The sequence below is a fragment of the Varroa destructor genome, unplaced genomic scaffold (assembly GCF_002443255.2).
Source record: "Varroa destructor unplaced genomic scaffold, Vdes_3.0 BEIS01000001.1, whole genome shotgun sequence".
NCBI lineage: Eukaryota > Metazoa > Arthropoda > Arachnida > Mesostigmata > Varroidae > Varroa > Varroa destructor.
In genome coordinates, this window is record NW_019211454.1 from 10,939,131 (window position 1) to 10,957,364 (window position 18,234).

The following is an 18,234-nucleotide window of genomic DNA, read 5'->3' on the forward strand; positions in this document are numbered from 1 at the left end:
TTTCCTTCCTTTTTCCTCTCGCCGTGTTGTGAATAGCCTCAGAAAACAAATCTGCCATCGGGAGCGTGTTCTATCCCTGCACCTACCTCTTTCGAGTAATATGTTCATACACTGGCCGACAATTTCGGCTTAATTGAATTGTTACGTTGCTGGTGCAGTTGTTACCTGCATCTAACGTTACTCGAGGTAGCTTATAGATAACTGTAAAGCGTTGTTGAATATCCTTGTCTATCGCATCTAGATAAAGATAGTATTCTCATCTTGCCGCCATCACTCAATGCAGCTATCCCCACCGTCTTCCGTCATATTATGTGCATTTCGATTTACTGATTTCTTGAAATTATTTGAAAGTCTGAGAGAGACTTTATTTAGGAAATGATTCTCACTTCGAAGCAATGCTAGATCATACGAGCATTAAACATGATTCAGTCAGGTCGACTTTCGTTTTTAGCGCGAAGTAACGAAAACGGCAGATAATCTTGACAAGCTAGTAGGCAGTATTCACGGTTTCGTTATACAGTACCGTTAAACCAATACAGTTAAAACAGTACCGGCGCGAACACAGTTTTTAGAGGATATAGTTACTAGGCACAAATTTGTGTATGTCAGGCATGCAGGCACAGCTCCCCGAAGTACGCCCTAATGTGCTAACCTCTCCATAGTTTCTTGGCCCTTTACCTCTAAATCTTCCTACTCTATATAGATTGTTCACTCAGCATTAAAGCAAATCAAGGCTTAAAAAGTCTCCTTATAAATTTTCGATTCACAACATTTGCAATACTGAGGCTCAACTTCTTACAACTTATGATTATGCCTTGATTGATTTTTCAAAATGATTTAAAAATAATGTGTTTCCTTTTCGTTTAATAGTATTTTCCTTAGCTTTAAGTCAGTGACGAAGGCCAATACTTTAGTTTAGTGGGAAAGCTATCTGCGGTAGAACTTATGAAGCCTTCAACGGTTGGGACTGCCAAATACGTAAATAGAAATTTGGCTTAGGACTTGCGTATACGTTGCTTTTTGTATAGAGAGAGACGAGTTGGTTAATGTTCCCTAGAATAGCTACGCGTCGTTGTAACGACAGAAACCATTTACGGAAATCACGACGTACTGCAGGACGAATCTTACACTACATCAATTTGCGTATTTTACATATCCGTTTATAACGAATGCAAGGTCGTCTAAGACTACGTTGCCGAACGAACTCTCAGTTGGCGTTTAGAAGGCACCTAACGGGTACTTTTCACATCAGCGGTGAAGGACACCCCGACGTTGGTCTAGGATGACCAAATAATTTAGAAATAACGTATCTAAAGTTTTGTTCTTGCGTTTGCCAAACATGTTCGTTTTAGTTGATACAACATCGGCGTTAAACCCGATTGGAAACATGGCGTATTCGGTACAAGATGTTGCCTTTATGATGAAGCAATTTAAAGTTCTTTGGGCTTATTAAATGAAGACGCTTTTCGAAAATTTGTTTGGATCTTTAAAATCTTCATGTATTGCATGCATGATTCTCCTCTTACGTTAAGCACAGAGGCACACTTTCACGAAGCTATGTTATAAGTATGCTGTAATTTAATGCACTTAACGTAAGTAACATTTATTTCCGCTATCACCTCTAAATTTTTATAAGTCTTCCAGGTTATCTGGAAACGAGGTCACAAGGCACGTTGTCTCATTTCCAACATGACCTTGGCGGTCCTTACGTAATAGCAAAACGAGTGTTAAACAAGCATATTCTAGTTGATCCTAATTATACACTTTACGTATATATGTAGTTTAGACAAATTTCAATTGTTCACTAGTGCGTCTGAGTTAAAATCGTATGTGATCAGTGTTGTGCAGAATGGACCACTTTCAAGCGGAACGATAATTGATCTACGTATAGCTATCGGTAGCGTGAGCTGATTTTGCTTCTCACACGCGATGAGGTAGACCCTATAGGAACAAACAAATGACCTTCCGTTGAATTGGCATCCTTGTTATTGGGTTGCGGCAAAATGGAAAGGGATTAAATGGAGTAAAAATGGCGATTATCAGAGGTGAAAATTGTATTCAATCACACCTAAGCCTAACTGGACACGCTGTACGGTTATATTACGCCAGAGGTTTCCTCGTAGACCAGCCATTTTCAAACGCAACCTTATATTTGAATTGGCTGGCATCAAAACTACCTTTTAATGAGTATCGAGATGAAATAATTCGAAAAACCCTCAACTTTACTTAGTTGCTTTTTGAACACTTATAGTTAAGACTATGTAAGTTGTTTCTAGCTGTTCTTTACGGGGTCAGACTTACCGACGCTAAGGCAACGACTGCCAACCATTTGAGAAATATTGACCTACTTATAGACGGTCAAGAATACCTCTCATTTACATTTAGATATATAACCACGCTACACGAAGTGCCTAGATATACAATTGTCAAGCCACGCACATACGTTAACCCGAGCCCGCTATTAGTGAATTTTAAGCAAGAAGCTATGCGTGATAGAAAAAATTGTCCTGAAAATTGTACACATTGAGCAGGTGCTATCCGCGTGCATTCGGTTGGTGTATAACCATAGACATTCGTTGTATAACCAAACGAATATTTCGATACTCCGGCGCAGACGACGATAGGTTTCAAACGTTCCGAATGACCTACGTCATTCTCTTAGTGGCCATCTTAATTGTGATTTTCTTCTATAGAGCTCATTGTTATCGGTGTGGTAGGTTGCGGTTCGTGCAGGCGAGGATGACGTTTATAATAAGTAATATTTAGTTTGGTATCCATGAACTAGTGAAGTGATGGAATTTTCGCAGTGAGTTCTCTCATGGGAATAGCCCCGGGGAACGTTTCGGGTGGAGTCCGGACAGGGTGGAGCTCGGTCTGATAGCCCAGCCGGGTTTATCCGGGTTGCGTGCAACGTGTTTCTGTGTTGAAAGGTCGTACTATCCTAAATTACTTTTCCTAAACACAGCCACCACGCTGGCTATTTAGAACTCAGCTGCTTAAGTTTTGTACGTTGCCTCGTACGTATGTCGGTAAATAGTACCATGGTTCTTCAAGAGATTTCTAATCACCAGTTCGTCAAGGACAGTGTATCCGACGAAAAGGTTTAATAAAGTGGCTATCTGTACTTGGGCAGCAGCGCTATACTGTTACCCGTTATTTGCTAACACAATGTGTTTATGTGTGTTCTGACATGATCTGACAATTTAGAATGCGCCTGTTTAACAATAGTCCGGTTAACACTACTACTCTTATTAATTGCTACTTCTATGCAATATGAATATTAGCGTTTGTTTTGGGAGATCGCCCGAGTGCTCTAGTGGATAGCAGATTAAGTTCATTGGCACTGGTGATTTCAATTTTCACAGGTCACTTATTGTGTTGGAATCGTCTCTGTATAAAATATACGCTTTCGTATGCAACTTTCTTACTAGACACGCCATGTTTTTTGACACATAGACCACAGTGACCTGTTTTAGCGAAATCGAAGAGACATGGCAAGCTGATTTGTCGCAAAGGGCCTCCGTTCTCTCAGAATATTCCCGTATACCTGTCTGCGTTGAGCTAGCGGATACAACTCACTAACATAATGCTAATGTTTGCTTTTCCGGTCAATCGGCGCGGACTTTTGTTTCCTGTGACGTCTTTTCGTCTACATCGTGCGAACCACGGGCAACAAAACAACGACGACGACGACGACGACGACGACGGCGACGGCAACAACTACGACGACAACCTTCATTGTACGGCCAACATACTGAATCATATTATCATTACCTTGTTTTAAATTCGTTAAAACAGGCGCATCTAGCCTCGCAAAGCGCCCTCAGCTACCTAAGTCGGGTTTGGTGGTTCCGGATATTCCGTTACTGCGAAGGCAACGTGACAGGCCCGGTCCCGCGGCAATACGAGTGGCCTCTCCCATGGCCCAGGCGTTGGTTGCCCCGTACGCGGATCTCCTAGCAGGGAGGCCTCCGTCGCAAACCCCGCAGGGGGAGACCTGTCGCTGCAGCGTGACCTGCACGGCATTGTCACCACTGACCCGATGCAGATGATTATCACCAAAAGTCCAATTGCTACAATCGTCCTCGATCACTATCAGCAGCCAGATACACATGGGGAATCTGTTCACAGTAGGAACAGTGTCGAGCTGGGCAGCGGAAGCTGCCATTGCAGTGGCAGTACCACACTTGTGTTTGACGCGATAGCCAACAGCGTGCCTAAAATGCGAAGATGTAGCGACTGCGATAACGCTGATAGTACTAGCACTACTTCTAGAATAGGCAACAAGGAACAGGTGGACGTCCACAATGTCTATTCCAAGCTGCCGGCCAGCTATGCAGTAGCGTGTCCCGCAGTGTCAACAATAACACCGATCCCGATACCTCAACCACAAAACACACACAAACATAGACGGCGAAGAAAGGGCTATTACAAGGTGGTTAAAGCGGTGACGCTTATAGAGGTCGACAATGATTCGACATGCAGGATGAAGCAGGTGGCAAAAGAACAAAAACAATCACAGTTATTATTGCAATACAAACAACAGGCAAAAGATGAAAATTACAGATGGACTGCAAAACGATTCCAGAATTTATTAGAGGAAACGAGGCTGTAAGCGAACAGGATCCAAGTTAGACAGGGGGGTACTGAACTGCTGGCCGGTGGTGCCTTTGTTGTTGTTTATGAAATAGCCGACGGCGGGCTCGCGCTGGAAGCTTCTCGCCGTACAATTTGACGCGATTTCATTTTCGCAGAGGTGATAACAGCAGCGTTGACTGATAAGACTTGATGGCAGACAAATGAGCAATAGCAGAAGATAAACAATTGTACAATGACTAACTGTACGACAGAGAGAATGTGTATTGAAATCACGAAGCGAGGTGTATGTAATATAATAGCGGTAAGCGTAGAGCTATTTTGACTAATTCTCAACGACGCGCTCCGATACAACAATCCGACGATCGGTGACATCGCCACAGAGCTCGAGAGTGGCATCCTTAACGAACAACGCCGACAATGCTGTTAACTATTACGCTGACTACTCGTGGCTAGTATGCGCGCTTCAGGATAAAATTACGACAGCCAATATTAATTCTATATATATATATATGGATAACGCATGAGAGGAAGCAAGCTGATGGTCTTCGTGCAACATCAAATGTATCAAAATTTCTTCCTTCCCTCAAAGAAAGATTAGTGAAGACTGACGAAAAGGTGATGTACGTTGAGCTATAGTGGCAACTGTATTGACAGTTATAGAAACGTTGAATAACGACAATGGACGAAGTGGTCTTATCTGTGGCACAGTCTATTATTTTTTCCATTAAGTAAGGAGAAAAACTAGGCACTAATAAATGTTACTTACTATTATTAATATCATATTAATAACCATGTCTGCCAGCAGAGTGTCAAAGTAGATAATGAACGACAAAAAAAAAAGCTGTACAACAAATACCAATTGAACGCTATTGCATTGAGGACAGCGGCTGCAACTATCAAAATGGTAGTAACAAGGATTCTTCCTATGAATGCAATACATTTGCATCTTGAATAAGAACTCTTCTCTAAATACGTGTAATAATATTTAAACGCCACGAATATATGTACATGCTTATTAATTATGAGTATAGGAACAATGAACGGACTGTAATGGAAATTTCTGGCGTTCGTTAGGAAAACGGAGGTAGCAGCGAATTGACAATGTGGCGATTAGTAAAGTAAAATGTAAAAAAATATCTGTAAATGATGCAAAGAAGCAATGATGAACGTTCGATCGAGACGATACCGAAGAAAACCGCGAAGAAGCATATGTAGTAGTTAGTGGCGATCGACAGGGGCGCTTTGATCGTGGCTCGATAGTCTGGCGAAAAGCTATTAAGGTGAGAGCTAGCCCGAAGCCTTCGCATGCTGCTTGTTCTTCACTGGCTACTGTCGATATGTAACGGTCTCTTGACAGCACTGCTGATTCAAATTTTTGTAGGAATTTCCGGTGAAATTGTCAGGCCCAAAGAGGTCAACGATATTCAAGTGTACCAAGGACCGAGGACCAAACACCAAACAGTCTAGAAATTCCTACGTAAGGTTTAAAAGCAGCCTAAGAAAAAAACCTTTCTGTTCGAGCGAAGATTTCATCCACATCAACTTGCCTGAAAAGAGAGAACGAAACTTCTTCGGATTAGCAGTTTCAGCGGCCGACAAGTCGCTGTAGCTTTGACGTTTCGCTAGATGTGCGTGTTCATGGAGATGGTCCGCTCTGCTGAGATGCGGTTAATCTGTTTTTCGCTGCCCTTACTACACAATGAAAGGATGAACTGCTTTGTTGGTTGATACTGTATTTTTGAAGAGGTGAAGATAAACGGTGATTGACTGACACAGCGGTGCGTTACCTGAGGGGATACTATGTGCTTTTTGGGTATGGCATGAAATCATAGAATACACATAAAGAAAACAGACAACGCAAGGATGAGATTAGCGAAGTGCAGAGAGGGCTTGGTCTGGTGTAGACATAACTGTACAAAAAAAACGTGTTGGAAATAATAAAATTCAAGGAAAGATTTCTTTTCGAAAAAGCCATATATAGGTACGTAAGACTCTAAACGATGAGAATTTACGGACACTTCTTCACATAACTTAAATGAACATTGCTTAGACGTGATGCGTCTTACGTGAGTATAGTAATAGACGGTAATAAAAGGATGAAATATTTTGACGACAGCAATTTCATGTTAAAATCGCTGGGAAATTGCATCAATCAGGTGAAGGCACGCAACTTATTATTGGCTTTATAAGTTCATGGGTGATACACCTAAATTTTCGTGTACGTTCATAACTTCGTACGGAACAGGATTTAAGTTTAAGAGTAGTGCATCTGTCCTCCAGTAGACCGTGTAAAACTTAATCTTTTAATGTGCCAAAAGATACATTTTTAACCTATTTGGTGAGACAACATTAAACGAAAATTACTGACTCTAAAGTCTGCGTAGAAACCCCATTTTGGCGGAACGCCTTCCTGTCGCCGAAGCGAAATAATAGAATGTGTAGCTGTTTGTGCTACTAATATATTGCCAACCCTCATTTTTATATGCTCATTGCACGTAGGAATGACAAAGCATTGTTGTCTGGTAACACCCTGTCCTGCGGCTAACTGCCAGCGAAATCAGATCGTTTCTAAGGTTAAATATAATTATGATAGAGACTAGTAATGGATTGTAATGCTGTTACACTGTGTACGGACGAATGAATGATCAAAGCCAAGAGTGTACATACGCCACTGTATAAGTTCAAATCGTTTGTAAGAGCTCACCTGAATTTGGATTACGACCAATGCGATCATACATAGCCACATCAACGAAAAACTGCGAAGACCTTGTCCCCCTTCTTGAGTTGCGAGTTGACTCTATTTTAGCTAAGACCCTATGTAATAACTGACAATTATATTCAAGGAAAATATTACATCACTTTAAAAAATTAGAATTCACGCATATACATATAACGTTACCAGACCCTCGCGTTTACCCTTGAATAGTCATCTATACAAGCACATACAGATATACCCTGTATAAATTATGTCTAGAAAATGTTTCATTAGCTATGAAAAGAAAGCGAGAAAGATTCAGTGCGTGGGAAAAATACCTGATCATAATAAATTAGATGAAAATCGTCATTTCGAACATTTGCTGTATTGATTTTATTTTTTTTTTTTAGCAAATTGGTCGGCTTTTGGCTTGCGCTACGACAACATTGGTTGTTTTTTTTGACAATACAAAAATTACACTAATGTTAGAGTGAGAAAATAATACATTTTTCTGTTTTTGATCAGATATCAAGCTCTTTATTTGTTATAAAGGCTGTCGTCATCGGCATTTCATATTGAGCTCAAATTTTAGAGACAAAAAAGCGCTTTCCACGTTACTTCGTCCTATTTTGTCTACATCAAAAAGCTGCCGGAACAACTCCCATTGAGGTGCTGCGTGTACCGCAAAAACCCTATAGCCGGGAGTGCCAACATGATATGATTAGGTAAGTCGAAAGGCACATTTTACTCAACTTTTCAACTCCGACAGGATTGTCTTGAGCGGCTTTTAAACTAGAAGAGCCTATATTTCTATATGATAGGGTCTTAATCGTGCCCAGACTTTGTTGCTTGTGCAATCTTTTGCGTGAATAGAAAGTCGGCGTCAAAAATTCGTTTGTTCTGCACTCAGCATATAACAATTTTCCTAATAGCAAACTATACATATAATAAGAGGCAAAAGACTGTTACAATGTGAAATAAGACCGATGTTCTATTTTGTATATGGACTAGCGGACCACTTAAGGGCTCAAGGACAACAGGGAATCCTTAAAAGAGAAGGGTTCCCATATTATATTCTTTCGTACGTAAAGCTTTTGCGCAGTATGTCAATATTGCATTGCGGAGAGTTATACCTATTTCAACCAAAATACATATGTGTGTTAAACCGTTCTATCGTAACACTACATTTAGAAAACCTGGCCTGAAGCCTCGTGTTGTTTTACGAAAATTCTTAGGTTTCCCATTCTTGTCTAGGATTTTTCATGAAGGTAGCTGTAAGTATTGAAAACCTAAAAGTAGTCTGTTGGACCAAAAAAAGTCGACGAGCATGTATCCCTAATAAATTACTATTTAAATTGAGCACATTAGCTGGCTCTGGCCGGTGGTATCATGGCGCACTTCTGTCCAGCAATCATTATATTACATTACTTACCGTATCATATATTTGACTAGCCTAAATTTTATTTAGGTTTCGTCGGAATTTTTTCGTACTGACTCTATTTCGCCGTTGATGGACAAGAATGCCCTACCTACAGAGATGCAAGCTCTACCAGACTACGGAGCATGAGAGAACTACTACATGAAGAAGTGATGCTATGACAGAGTTAACGAAGAAATAAACAACGCTCGTCAACTTGGCGTTCGCTTAGAGTCTGATCAATGCGAAGTTGAATTTCATATGAATGAAATTATGTTAACACATTGTTAGAAACAGGCTGTCTTCGATTCCGTGCTGCGGAATATATTTAGCCAAATGTCTAGTGAATATAGGTAATATTCGTGTGTGCAGCATTCTGTAACATGGACATTAGGAACTACACTGGATGCAAACGTTTTTCTTGTTTTTTTTTTTCTATTTGTTTTAGCTTCTGTAGCTGTAGTTTTATTCGCGCAAAGGAAACTAAGAGTTAAGTTCTGTGGAAACTATATATAGGGGGCGGTTTGCATTACCAGAAAAAATATATCATGGTGGACCGTTTGCAGTGGCCAAACATTGGGCGAGAAAGTTTGGTCGAACCGTAATGAAAAACAAAAGCTTTGAACTAGTGGTACTACTTTGTATTATAATGAATCGCGTTTTGGCTCCCTTAAAGTTATAAAGTCGAATATCAGAACTTATCAGCTGATAAAAAATGCTTGAGCGCTTGCAACTTGGGAAAGCTTACCTGCAGCTTCTTAGATCTGCTCTTCCACTTATTAAGTGAGTTAAGTATTGTTATAATGTTCTTGGGCCCTTACTATAAACGTGTGTGCGAATCACTCTGTGTCAAATGTGGCTCTGAACGCTTTTATTCTAAAGCACACTAGGATATACCATTTCGATACATGAGTAAGCCATTTATTCTATTGCCTTCAGTATATAACACACGTGCGAATAACACATGCTAGATCTCTTTATAACGAGTGCATTATCATCAGTATCAGATAGATACACAGAGACAGTCCAGTCTGTGTGGCTCTACCGTAACAGAAAATGATAGTGATAGCTGTTTGATCTATGTATACGAGTACACACTTTACCGTGGGGCACGGAAACAAGTGAGTTGAAACCAGCCTAAAAAGCGATTCTGAAAACGTCAAACACCGTACACATTTGCCAAAAACAAGAAGAAGGTAACATTGCAAAATGCCAACAGAAGTCGATCAGAAGATACCATATTTGGTGAAGGACGCTCACAGTGGTAAATCAGACTTTGCATATCTCAAAATTGTACTTTAATCAAATGTAAGCAGTAAGCCAATTGGATAACAGATATTAAATTTAGAAAACTTTACCCGCAAAATAAAATCTATTAACAAAAATTACACGAAATTGTGAAATGTTTTCTCGGTGATTCCGCTGAGAAAACAATTAACCGACATCAAAATATGCTTGGTCTTATCTTAGACAACACGATACGAGAATCGTAGACGATAAACAACTTTATTGCGTTTTTCTCTCTACTATCGTGTACCAACATGGCTGTCTAGGTGCACTCGGATATTAAGCAGTGGTAGGCATGCATACCCATGTAGCACCAATAAGCGGCTAGGACAAAATGGTTGTCGATGTTATGAAAAGACGCTTGGCTGGCTGTCATCTATTCGTATAGGAGCAATCTATTTAGTACAAATATGAGAAAGCTAAGGTAGTATTGCAATTTTTCGGTATTGTCTGAGCCATCAATACGTCATTGTTAGTTTGAAACTTTCAAACTTATAGGACACAGATACCCATACGCGAACCGAACGAGTTGTGCCCTGCACTGTGAGATAACCAGGTATGCGCGCGATGCGATATCACTGCAAAAAAATATTCGTATATAGTTAAGAGTTTAATGTGTTTCGATGAACGATTAGGGACATAAAGGGCTAATAACAGTCACGGTCGCTAACAGCATATTATAGTGGATACTAACTACAACGTATTTATAACATTTCTGTACAGCCTATGTGTATATGTGTGTGTACGTGTATATATATATATATGTCAGTTAGGAATGTCAACGAGAGAGCTCTGTCATGATTCTAGGGCAAAGATACTAGCCGTTTTAATAATATTAATATATAATAGTAATGGTAACGATTGTAACTGATGCATATTGTGAACATGTGAGCCGATATGTCGAAGAAACTGCTCGAAACTACGTAAATCTTATGACATTATATATTTGTCAGGGAACTTGTAGAAACGAAAATATTGATAAAATGTAACTTATATTTGTCGTAAAGTAGACGTATACCACTCAAGACATGGGTGGAAAACTGGATTAGCCTTTTTTGTAGAATGGGTTTCCCGTAATAGAAACGACACACGCGAACAATATACGAGAACAGGAACCATCTGCTACCATTTATCGTTAAGGAATACCGCTGAGGTAATGTATTCAGGTGATAAAGGCCATTTACTTTTAAAAATTCGGAAATTTCTCCTGTGGTATTCAATGGTAAAGATGGGCATTCAGTTACTTTTTCTATTGTCATTTTTCTGGCTCTGACGTGTGAAATATATTGGCATAGGATTGGTTAAATTTATTAACAAAGTATTACTCATACAAACTGTGAAATTCTAAAAATTCAAAGTTCCAATGACCAAAGTTTCACAATAAATTCTGTCAAATACGGGCTAAACAGCATCTGTTCTATTTTGAATGCCAGCACGGATTACTATGCCTGATTGATTCTAAGTATCAGGGAAAAATAAGGCAGCTACAAAATGATATCTGTGTCTATTTGTGCGCTTGAGGGAAACAAATGGATATGACATTTGTTCAAATAATATAAATGAGTAATGCTTGCGACTATACGTGATATATATCCATATAGCTATGAGGACCGACATTCTATCCTGGCAGCAGTGTGACTAAGTATATATCTACACATGAACATGCTCCGAATATTAATTTCTCTCTAACGATTGATATTGTTGAATTAAACTTATTATTTATTATAACGAAACATTTGTCAAAACAGCTATAAAAAAAAATAACTATATAATAATAATATAGAATAAAGAGGACTATAAAAAGAACTCATGAAGTCTGTTCATTGTCTATAGCAGGAAATAATTGCGCACTTACTGCCATTTTCAGTTAGTCAAAAAGCCAACGGTGCTTGTAGTTTGACAATTCGATCGATCGATCAACTGGTTTTGTAAATTTACCGTAATTAGGCAATCAAGCTATCATGAAAAGGTAGTTGTGCAGTTTAGAGTATAGGCGTATTTTTGGCACATATATACACAAGCATGTAAAAATATAATAACTTGAGTAGTTCAGGCAGAGTTATCGATGTGTAGTACCTAATGCAATCTTTTTTGATTAGCAAACTGCATAAACTACCACTACAAAGCCCTAGCAAAGGAGACAACAACCAGAAGGTAGAATCATTGACCAGCTTGAAAAAAATCAGGAGCGTCATTGGAGATAGGTTAGCAAGTAGCGTCGGTCGATATCGTAACAAAGTTTTGATTACATTTGTCAAATTTATAAACATTGGTCGCACCCCCCTTACTTTGTTTGAACCTTCGGCTTTTCCTTAATCGGCATGTCGTACTGAGCGGTTGTCATATACCATTCTCAGCAGCTTTGTGTTATTAGGAACGTGTGCTAGTGGAAAAATACTTAAATTCTATCCTCAATTTACCTCCGCGCTCTGGCTCATAAGTTCATTGCATAAATGCGGTCTCTCAAAATCACTTCATGAAGTCTTTTCCTTATGTATGTTTGTCAAAAGCCGTAGAATTTTGCTGTTGTTCTATAGCAGTAGACAGGAATCGCTGCTTCGCGTTCGCACGCGTGCAGATTAATTGGTAACCTGTCAACAGTCAATGTCGGCCCGAACTGTTTTGACTTTGTCGTGCACTCTAAGCTGCACGATTCATGCACGAAACGTGAAGTGATGGCAAGTCAATCCGAGTTGAAAACCAATTTCAGAATCTTCACGAACACGACGGGGTATTGTCATGTGAGCTGCTGGCCCTGTGTGCTCGACAGAAAACAACCACATCTAGAAAGAGAGAGAGATTCAATACGGCTTGGCAGTTGCATTTCTGATGCTTATGAAATACTACAAGCGTGTGAAACCCACCCTATTTATAATAATATATTGCACATACAGAGAGCATATGGTAAATGTGAAATATTCACCACAATGCCGTAGAGAGTGGTATTAAATAATCGGCTTCGAACTAATATTTACGATTGAACTCTTTCACCCTCGAATGAAAGAGGGCCGAAAAGTGTGGGCAAACTTGGAAATAGAGATCGTTCAGTCCATTTTACGAAGTGATTGTCAATATTTTCCAACAAAGAACCTCATGGATGGTAATTGTCGTGCCACTTCCAAGAGCTAACGTTACCTACGGTTATGCTTTAATAATCACTAGCGAAAATAAATCTCTGCGTCATCGCAATTAAAAGCCTTTTTTTCATCATTGGTAACTTTGAGTGAGTTTAAGTAAACAGTAGTTACGTGACCGATAGAGCATATTCTATGGCGACAATTGTTGCAAGTCAGGACAGAGATAATTAGGTCAAAGGCTAACTCTAGATGTAACTTTTTAAATAGTTAATAAAAAAAAAGTGTTCGTTACTAGTGTTTTGACACGCAGTTGACATATTCCATCAGAATTTTTCTATCTTTGAATCTATCTAAAACTAGTCCCCGATCAAGCTAATCAACTCAAAAGGGCCGGAAACGACACGGGAACCTCGACTGTAACTAGACAATAAAAACTATCAATGACAATGGATATATATGGAGAAACAAGGATAGGTAATATTTACGAATGTCGATAAAGGTGTGCTTTAAAAGATAAATAAACAAGGATAAGAGAATTACTTACCGTAATGTTTACGAACGCCCAGCTGAAGCCACCGAACGGTAACACACTTGCCACTTTCTGGATAAATGTGTATCTTAGAAAGAGGAAAATATATATCTATTTATATAAATTTTCGATTATATAACAGGATTACGTTAAACTTACCAGCTAAATACATGCTTGGTAATAATTGTCTGCAAATAGTCTAACGAGAAGGTATACGTTAAAGGATCGAATCACAGTATTGATATTTTACACTATCAAAATAACTTACCACTTAGCAAACAAACAGTAGGGCTTGAATAAAAGCAATTAATTGATTAGTTTTTGGTTTTACTCTGTAAATCTGTCAGAGCTTGACCTCTAAACCAATCCGCTCAATTGGATTTCAAGGTAAATAAATTACTGCTAAATAAGAACGCGCTTAGCATTTGTATATAATACATGTTAAAAAGGGCTTGGCTATAGAACTATTACTTTATATGGCCATTGTGACGACAAGCGGATAAATAGCAAGTAATGCTAGTCGTGGACTCGTGTTTTGGCCTATAGTTTGTGGAACATCAAGTAAAGGCGTCTGTAAAAAGCCACATTAAACTATATTGGTCAGAAATCATATTTGCATTAAAAGTGGTCCGGGTTTCAATAAAATGAAGATACAAACTCCTGGATATAAGCCGCGCAGGCAAGAAGCTAAGACGCAAATGAGATGTAACAGTTCTAGATTATCAGCTCTGACAAGATAATCGCTAAGCTCTTTCAATGTTGAAGACAAAAAAACGTAATCATTTTTTGATAAAGCTGGCAGGAAGTGTTTAGGGTTTCTTAAATGAAAGGAAAAGACGAAACGTTTGTATTAAGGATCTTTCAAAACACTTGAAGTATCTGTAGCTTGCCAACTTCGATGAATGTTTTAATATTTTCCTTTAAAAACTTGGTGGATGTGTTTAGCAAGTGAGGAAACATGAAGTGGAATTGATTTTTTTCATTCGCAAAACTCAACTGCTAACTGATTAGATATTAACTTGCTTCGTGGTCAGAAAAAAAAACAGGCCGAGAGCTAACGTGATGTAGCATAGTTCCCCGAAACGAAGGATGGCCCATTTACTCTTGGCGTAATTTGTTTTCAACGAGGAAAAAAGAACCCTACGCTAAAGAACTAGCCACGAGTTACCTGAATCTCTAGGCTACTATATCTTTCAGGTGCATCATGATGACAAGTGATCCTACTAATGCTTGATTTGTGAATGAAGGGCATAATTCAGTTATCTCTACTATCGTCGACCCATGTCAACTTGTTAGAGACAACCGGAAAGAAAGTTTCGCGTACACCAATGAACAACATATGCGGACGCCTACACCTATATTAAAACCCTTCGGGTGCTCCTAGGCCTCGTCAAACTAGAAAGGGGTCGATAGCGTTTGCCGAAGGTCATTTTCATACGACAATGAAAAACAGATCGGGAAACTACACAGCAGGTAATAGCAATTTATCGAATGGAATTAAGGAAAGATAGTTTTTTTTCTCACATGCATCGTTATTCAAGCTTACATTCGTAGTATGGAAAATCAAGTTTAGTGATAATGTAGTATTTTTGAGTTTTTCAATTACGCACACACTTTCGTCACTCAAGAAGAGTTCATTTATACAGCGAACATAGTCACTTGAAATTTGTTTTCATTTGAAGGGAATGATATATCAACTTGCGAGATCATATGTTCTCGACTCCCAACTAAAATACCTGTTAATATTAATTAACAGCAACAATAATTTTTCATCCAGCTGGAACGGATGAGCCATGTAGTCTCGACACTGACAACCTTCGAAAAACGTAAAAAAGCGCGCCGCTTATCGACTTATCGAAAGTAGCCAATCCGAGGCGTGAGCTCGGCCGCTTATGATTCCTAAGCGACTTCGTTTGGTGGCTATGAGAATGTTAACGACAATATTTACGAAAAAAACGCCTAACAGCGGTGGGTTTTTTCTCTTTTTATCCGTGAAAATAATGGTCTTGAGCACTAAGTTACCGAAAAACAACTGCATTACTATTATTTTTATTATTTATAAATTTTTGAATAGATCAGGCTTATCACCTTTTAAAGAGAACCGTTTACACCTGCTCCTGCCAATGAAAGTGACATAAGAAAACAACAACAGCAAGCAACATTGTATAAAAAATCCTGATGGCACTTTTCGGAATTACTTGTGCCCGAACCCAGGACATCCAGACGTCCAACAGGCTGCATTTGGATTCCAACGCGAAGCTGTGAGTAAGTGATACATTGACTGTGTCAGTACAAAAATATATAAAACCTGATATATATGCACATTATTAAAAACGATTTCATAACTATCTGATACTTGGAGTCTTCAGCGGACGTTACGTTATTGCAACAGCATTATACCCCTCACAGCGGCTAAATGAATAATCAGACGATACACTATTTAGAATCTGAATCTGTGTGTGTGTGTGTGTTTTTTTTTAACTTGATAGTAAATACTTAGCATAACCGCATGTGAAATGCGTTCAGGTGCCATAAAAATTATCCACAAAGACACGACACCAAGAAAAATTCTATGACCATTTGCTTAGGACTAAGATTTTGGCATTTGTTTCCAGAGACCGTCTCTCTTAAAATTATAAGGTTTTCCTTGACTACCGCTGATGCTGGCTTGCTACATTTACTAATATAATAATTCAAAGTGTCAGATCTAATTGCATAAACCTCCCAATCGACTTTAACTTCCTCCTTCCTATATTTAATAAGTGACTGTGTACTTGAAGAGCTTCAATTGAATCGAACCCCAGGAAGTATTGAAATCGTCTAAATAAAACAGCCTTTTCTAATTCAATGGATTTAATACGTGACCGCTTCCTATAGTGGTTTTTTTTTCGGGTCTCAATGAAGCTTTTCGCAGTAGAAGCATCAGCATCCCACTGACTGCAAATACGTCGTCGCGTCCCCGACGTTTCTGCTTTTATCTATTGTGCCAACACTTGCCGCGTCCTGCTGCATTAATTTCATTGTTCTAGCCTTTATAGAAGACACTCAGCCACATCGATCGCCTACGTAAACGTCGTATAGCGTGACAACGTCAAAACTGACTACGAATCTTGATTGAACAGCGAGCCCAGCTAACGCCAAGATACTTTGTAAAATATACATATTAAAGCCTTACATTGAGTGTTATGTGCGTGACTGGAACCAAATCGACGCAAGTAGCAATGGTCTCCAACGGATAAGTGACAGCAGTATGTGTGACTATCGTTAAGTGTCAGTACAAAAAGCCTACATTTTTACGCTCAATCATTGCTACCTTGCTTGATGCGGCTCTCCAACGCATCAAAGGTCCCCTACAGCCGTTTGTTTGGAGCTAACCAACCGTACTAGACCTAAAACATGAAAATATTTATTATTTTAGCTTATTGCATTGGCAAGCAAATAACCTTGGGGACACATTTTTATTGTTTCATAGGGCAGCTGTTCGTTTCATTCGTTTAAAAGTACTCGATATACTCCGGCAGCACGTACTTTCGGTGAAAACCTTTATAACCTAAAGTAGAACGCCAGCCGGAACGTCAGCTGCGAGGATCTGGTTCGGCAAAACACTTTCTTGTGTAACGAAAGACGTAAGTTCTACATGGACTCAAAGCCGATCGAGCAGCGTGACTAACCAACAGGACCTAGGATAACATAGGCTCAGAACCGCGTATCAGACACGATAAGTCCTATATGAAACGTTACCTCGGCTAGTTTTGTATGCCAATTTTTAAGTCAGTGATACAGATTGAGGCAAGTTCGTATTGCGCTACACGAAAAGAAGCGTTCATGACATTATAGTCAGAACTGTTGTACTATTACGTACTGATCCGTAACAAACCTTAGCTATTTATCCTCAATGTTTTAAGTGCTCGGATCTTATATTTTAAATATTATATGGCGATATATGTTTGGCGTACTTTTGTGTTCTAAGATTTGTTTAGGCAACTATGGTCTTGCCACTTGCAAGGGTCACCCGGTTGACGAATATCCATGCGTGAAAACAATGAAATTTTGATCGACGACACGTTCGCCCTGTAGCCCCGAAAACAAAATCAGCGACAGAGATTGCGATGACAACAGCAGTTCTCACTACTGCCAAGCCTACAACAAGTATAGAAGGACCGATTAATAATAATTCGGCCCAAATCCCGTATGATTCAGCCAGTCAGCCCAACGAAACGGTAAAAAGTAGCGAATTCCGGATTCAGTTAGCTGGCCCATAAAATCATGCGCTCAGCCATAGATGTCAACGCGCGCTCAGCAACACGAAAATCGATTATTGCTTTTGATCATTGTGCCAATATTAGAACTTCTGAGGTGAATAGAAATCCCTGTCGAGAATAGGATCGAGGGCAAAGGTATGGTGTTTGCAGAGAAAATGTCGCACTTTATTCGGCCTGCTTTGGTGTAAAAACTGCACAAAAACGAACTAGATATATCCAGTATTGATTCTTCAGTATCTGAGGCACTGTCGTGCCACCTTCCGTATATTGCCACGAGCTCATACAAAAAAATCTATTGGCACTGAAAGACTAGCGCAGTATTATACGACCTATCTATATTTATTGCGACCCAATAACGACAGGATGGA

At 39.3% G+C, this 18,234-nt stretch overlaps 1 protein-coding gene and 1 long non-coding RNA gene across 21 annotated transcripts in view; one reads left to right on the forward strand and one right to left on the reverse strand.

Moving 5' to 3' along the window:
• Window positions 1-7,670, forward strand: part of LOC111243391 (phosphatidylcholine:ceramide cholinephosphotransferase 2-like) — a 49,464-nt gene extending 41,794 nt beyond the window's left edge. For 19 of the 20 annotated variants that reach the window (XM_086986507.1, XM_086986440.1, XM_086986558.1 and 16 more), the window contains one exon: window positions 3,799-7,670. In XM_086986507.1, the coding sequence (XP_086842633.1) occupies window positions 3,799-3,960 (162 nt within the window). In that variant the 3' untranslated portion in view covers window positions 3,961-7,670. The remainder of the gene's footprint in view (window positions 1-3,798) is intronic. The other variant, XR_002670454.2, reaches the window with a different exon arrangement.
• Window positions 7,671-11,474: 3,804 nt separating this feature from the next.
• LOC147758250 (uncharacterized) lies at window positions 11,475-14,315 on the reverse strand. The gene is made up of 3 exons (XR_015326401.1): window positions 13,873-14,315; window positions 13,620-13,692; window positions 11,475-12,781 (listed from the first exon to the last, which is right to left on the reverse strand). It is a non-coding gene; the product is annotated as an uncharacterized LOC147758250 (long non-coding RNA).
• Window positions 14,316-18,234: the final 3,919 nt, after the last annotated feature.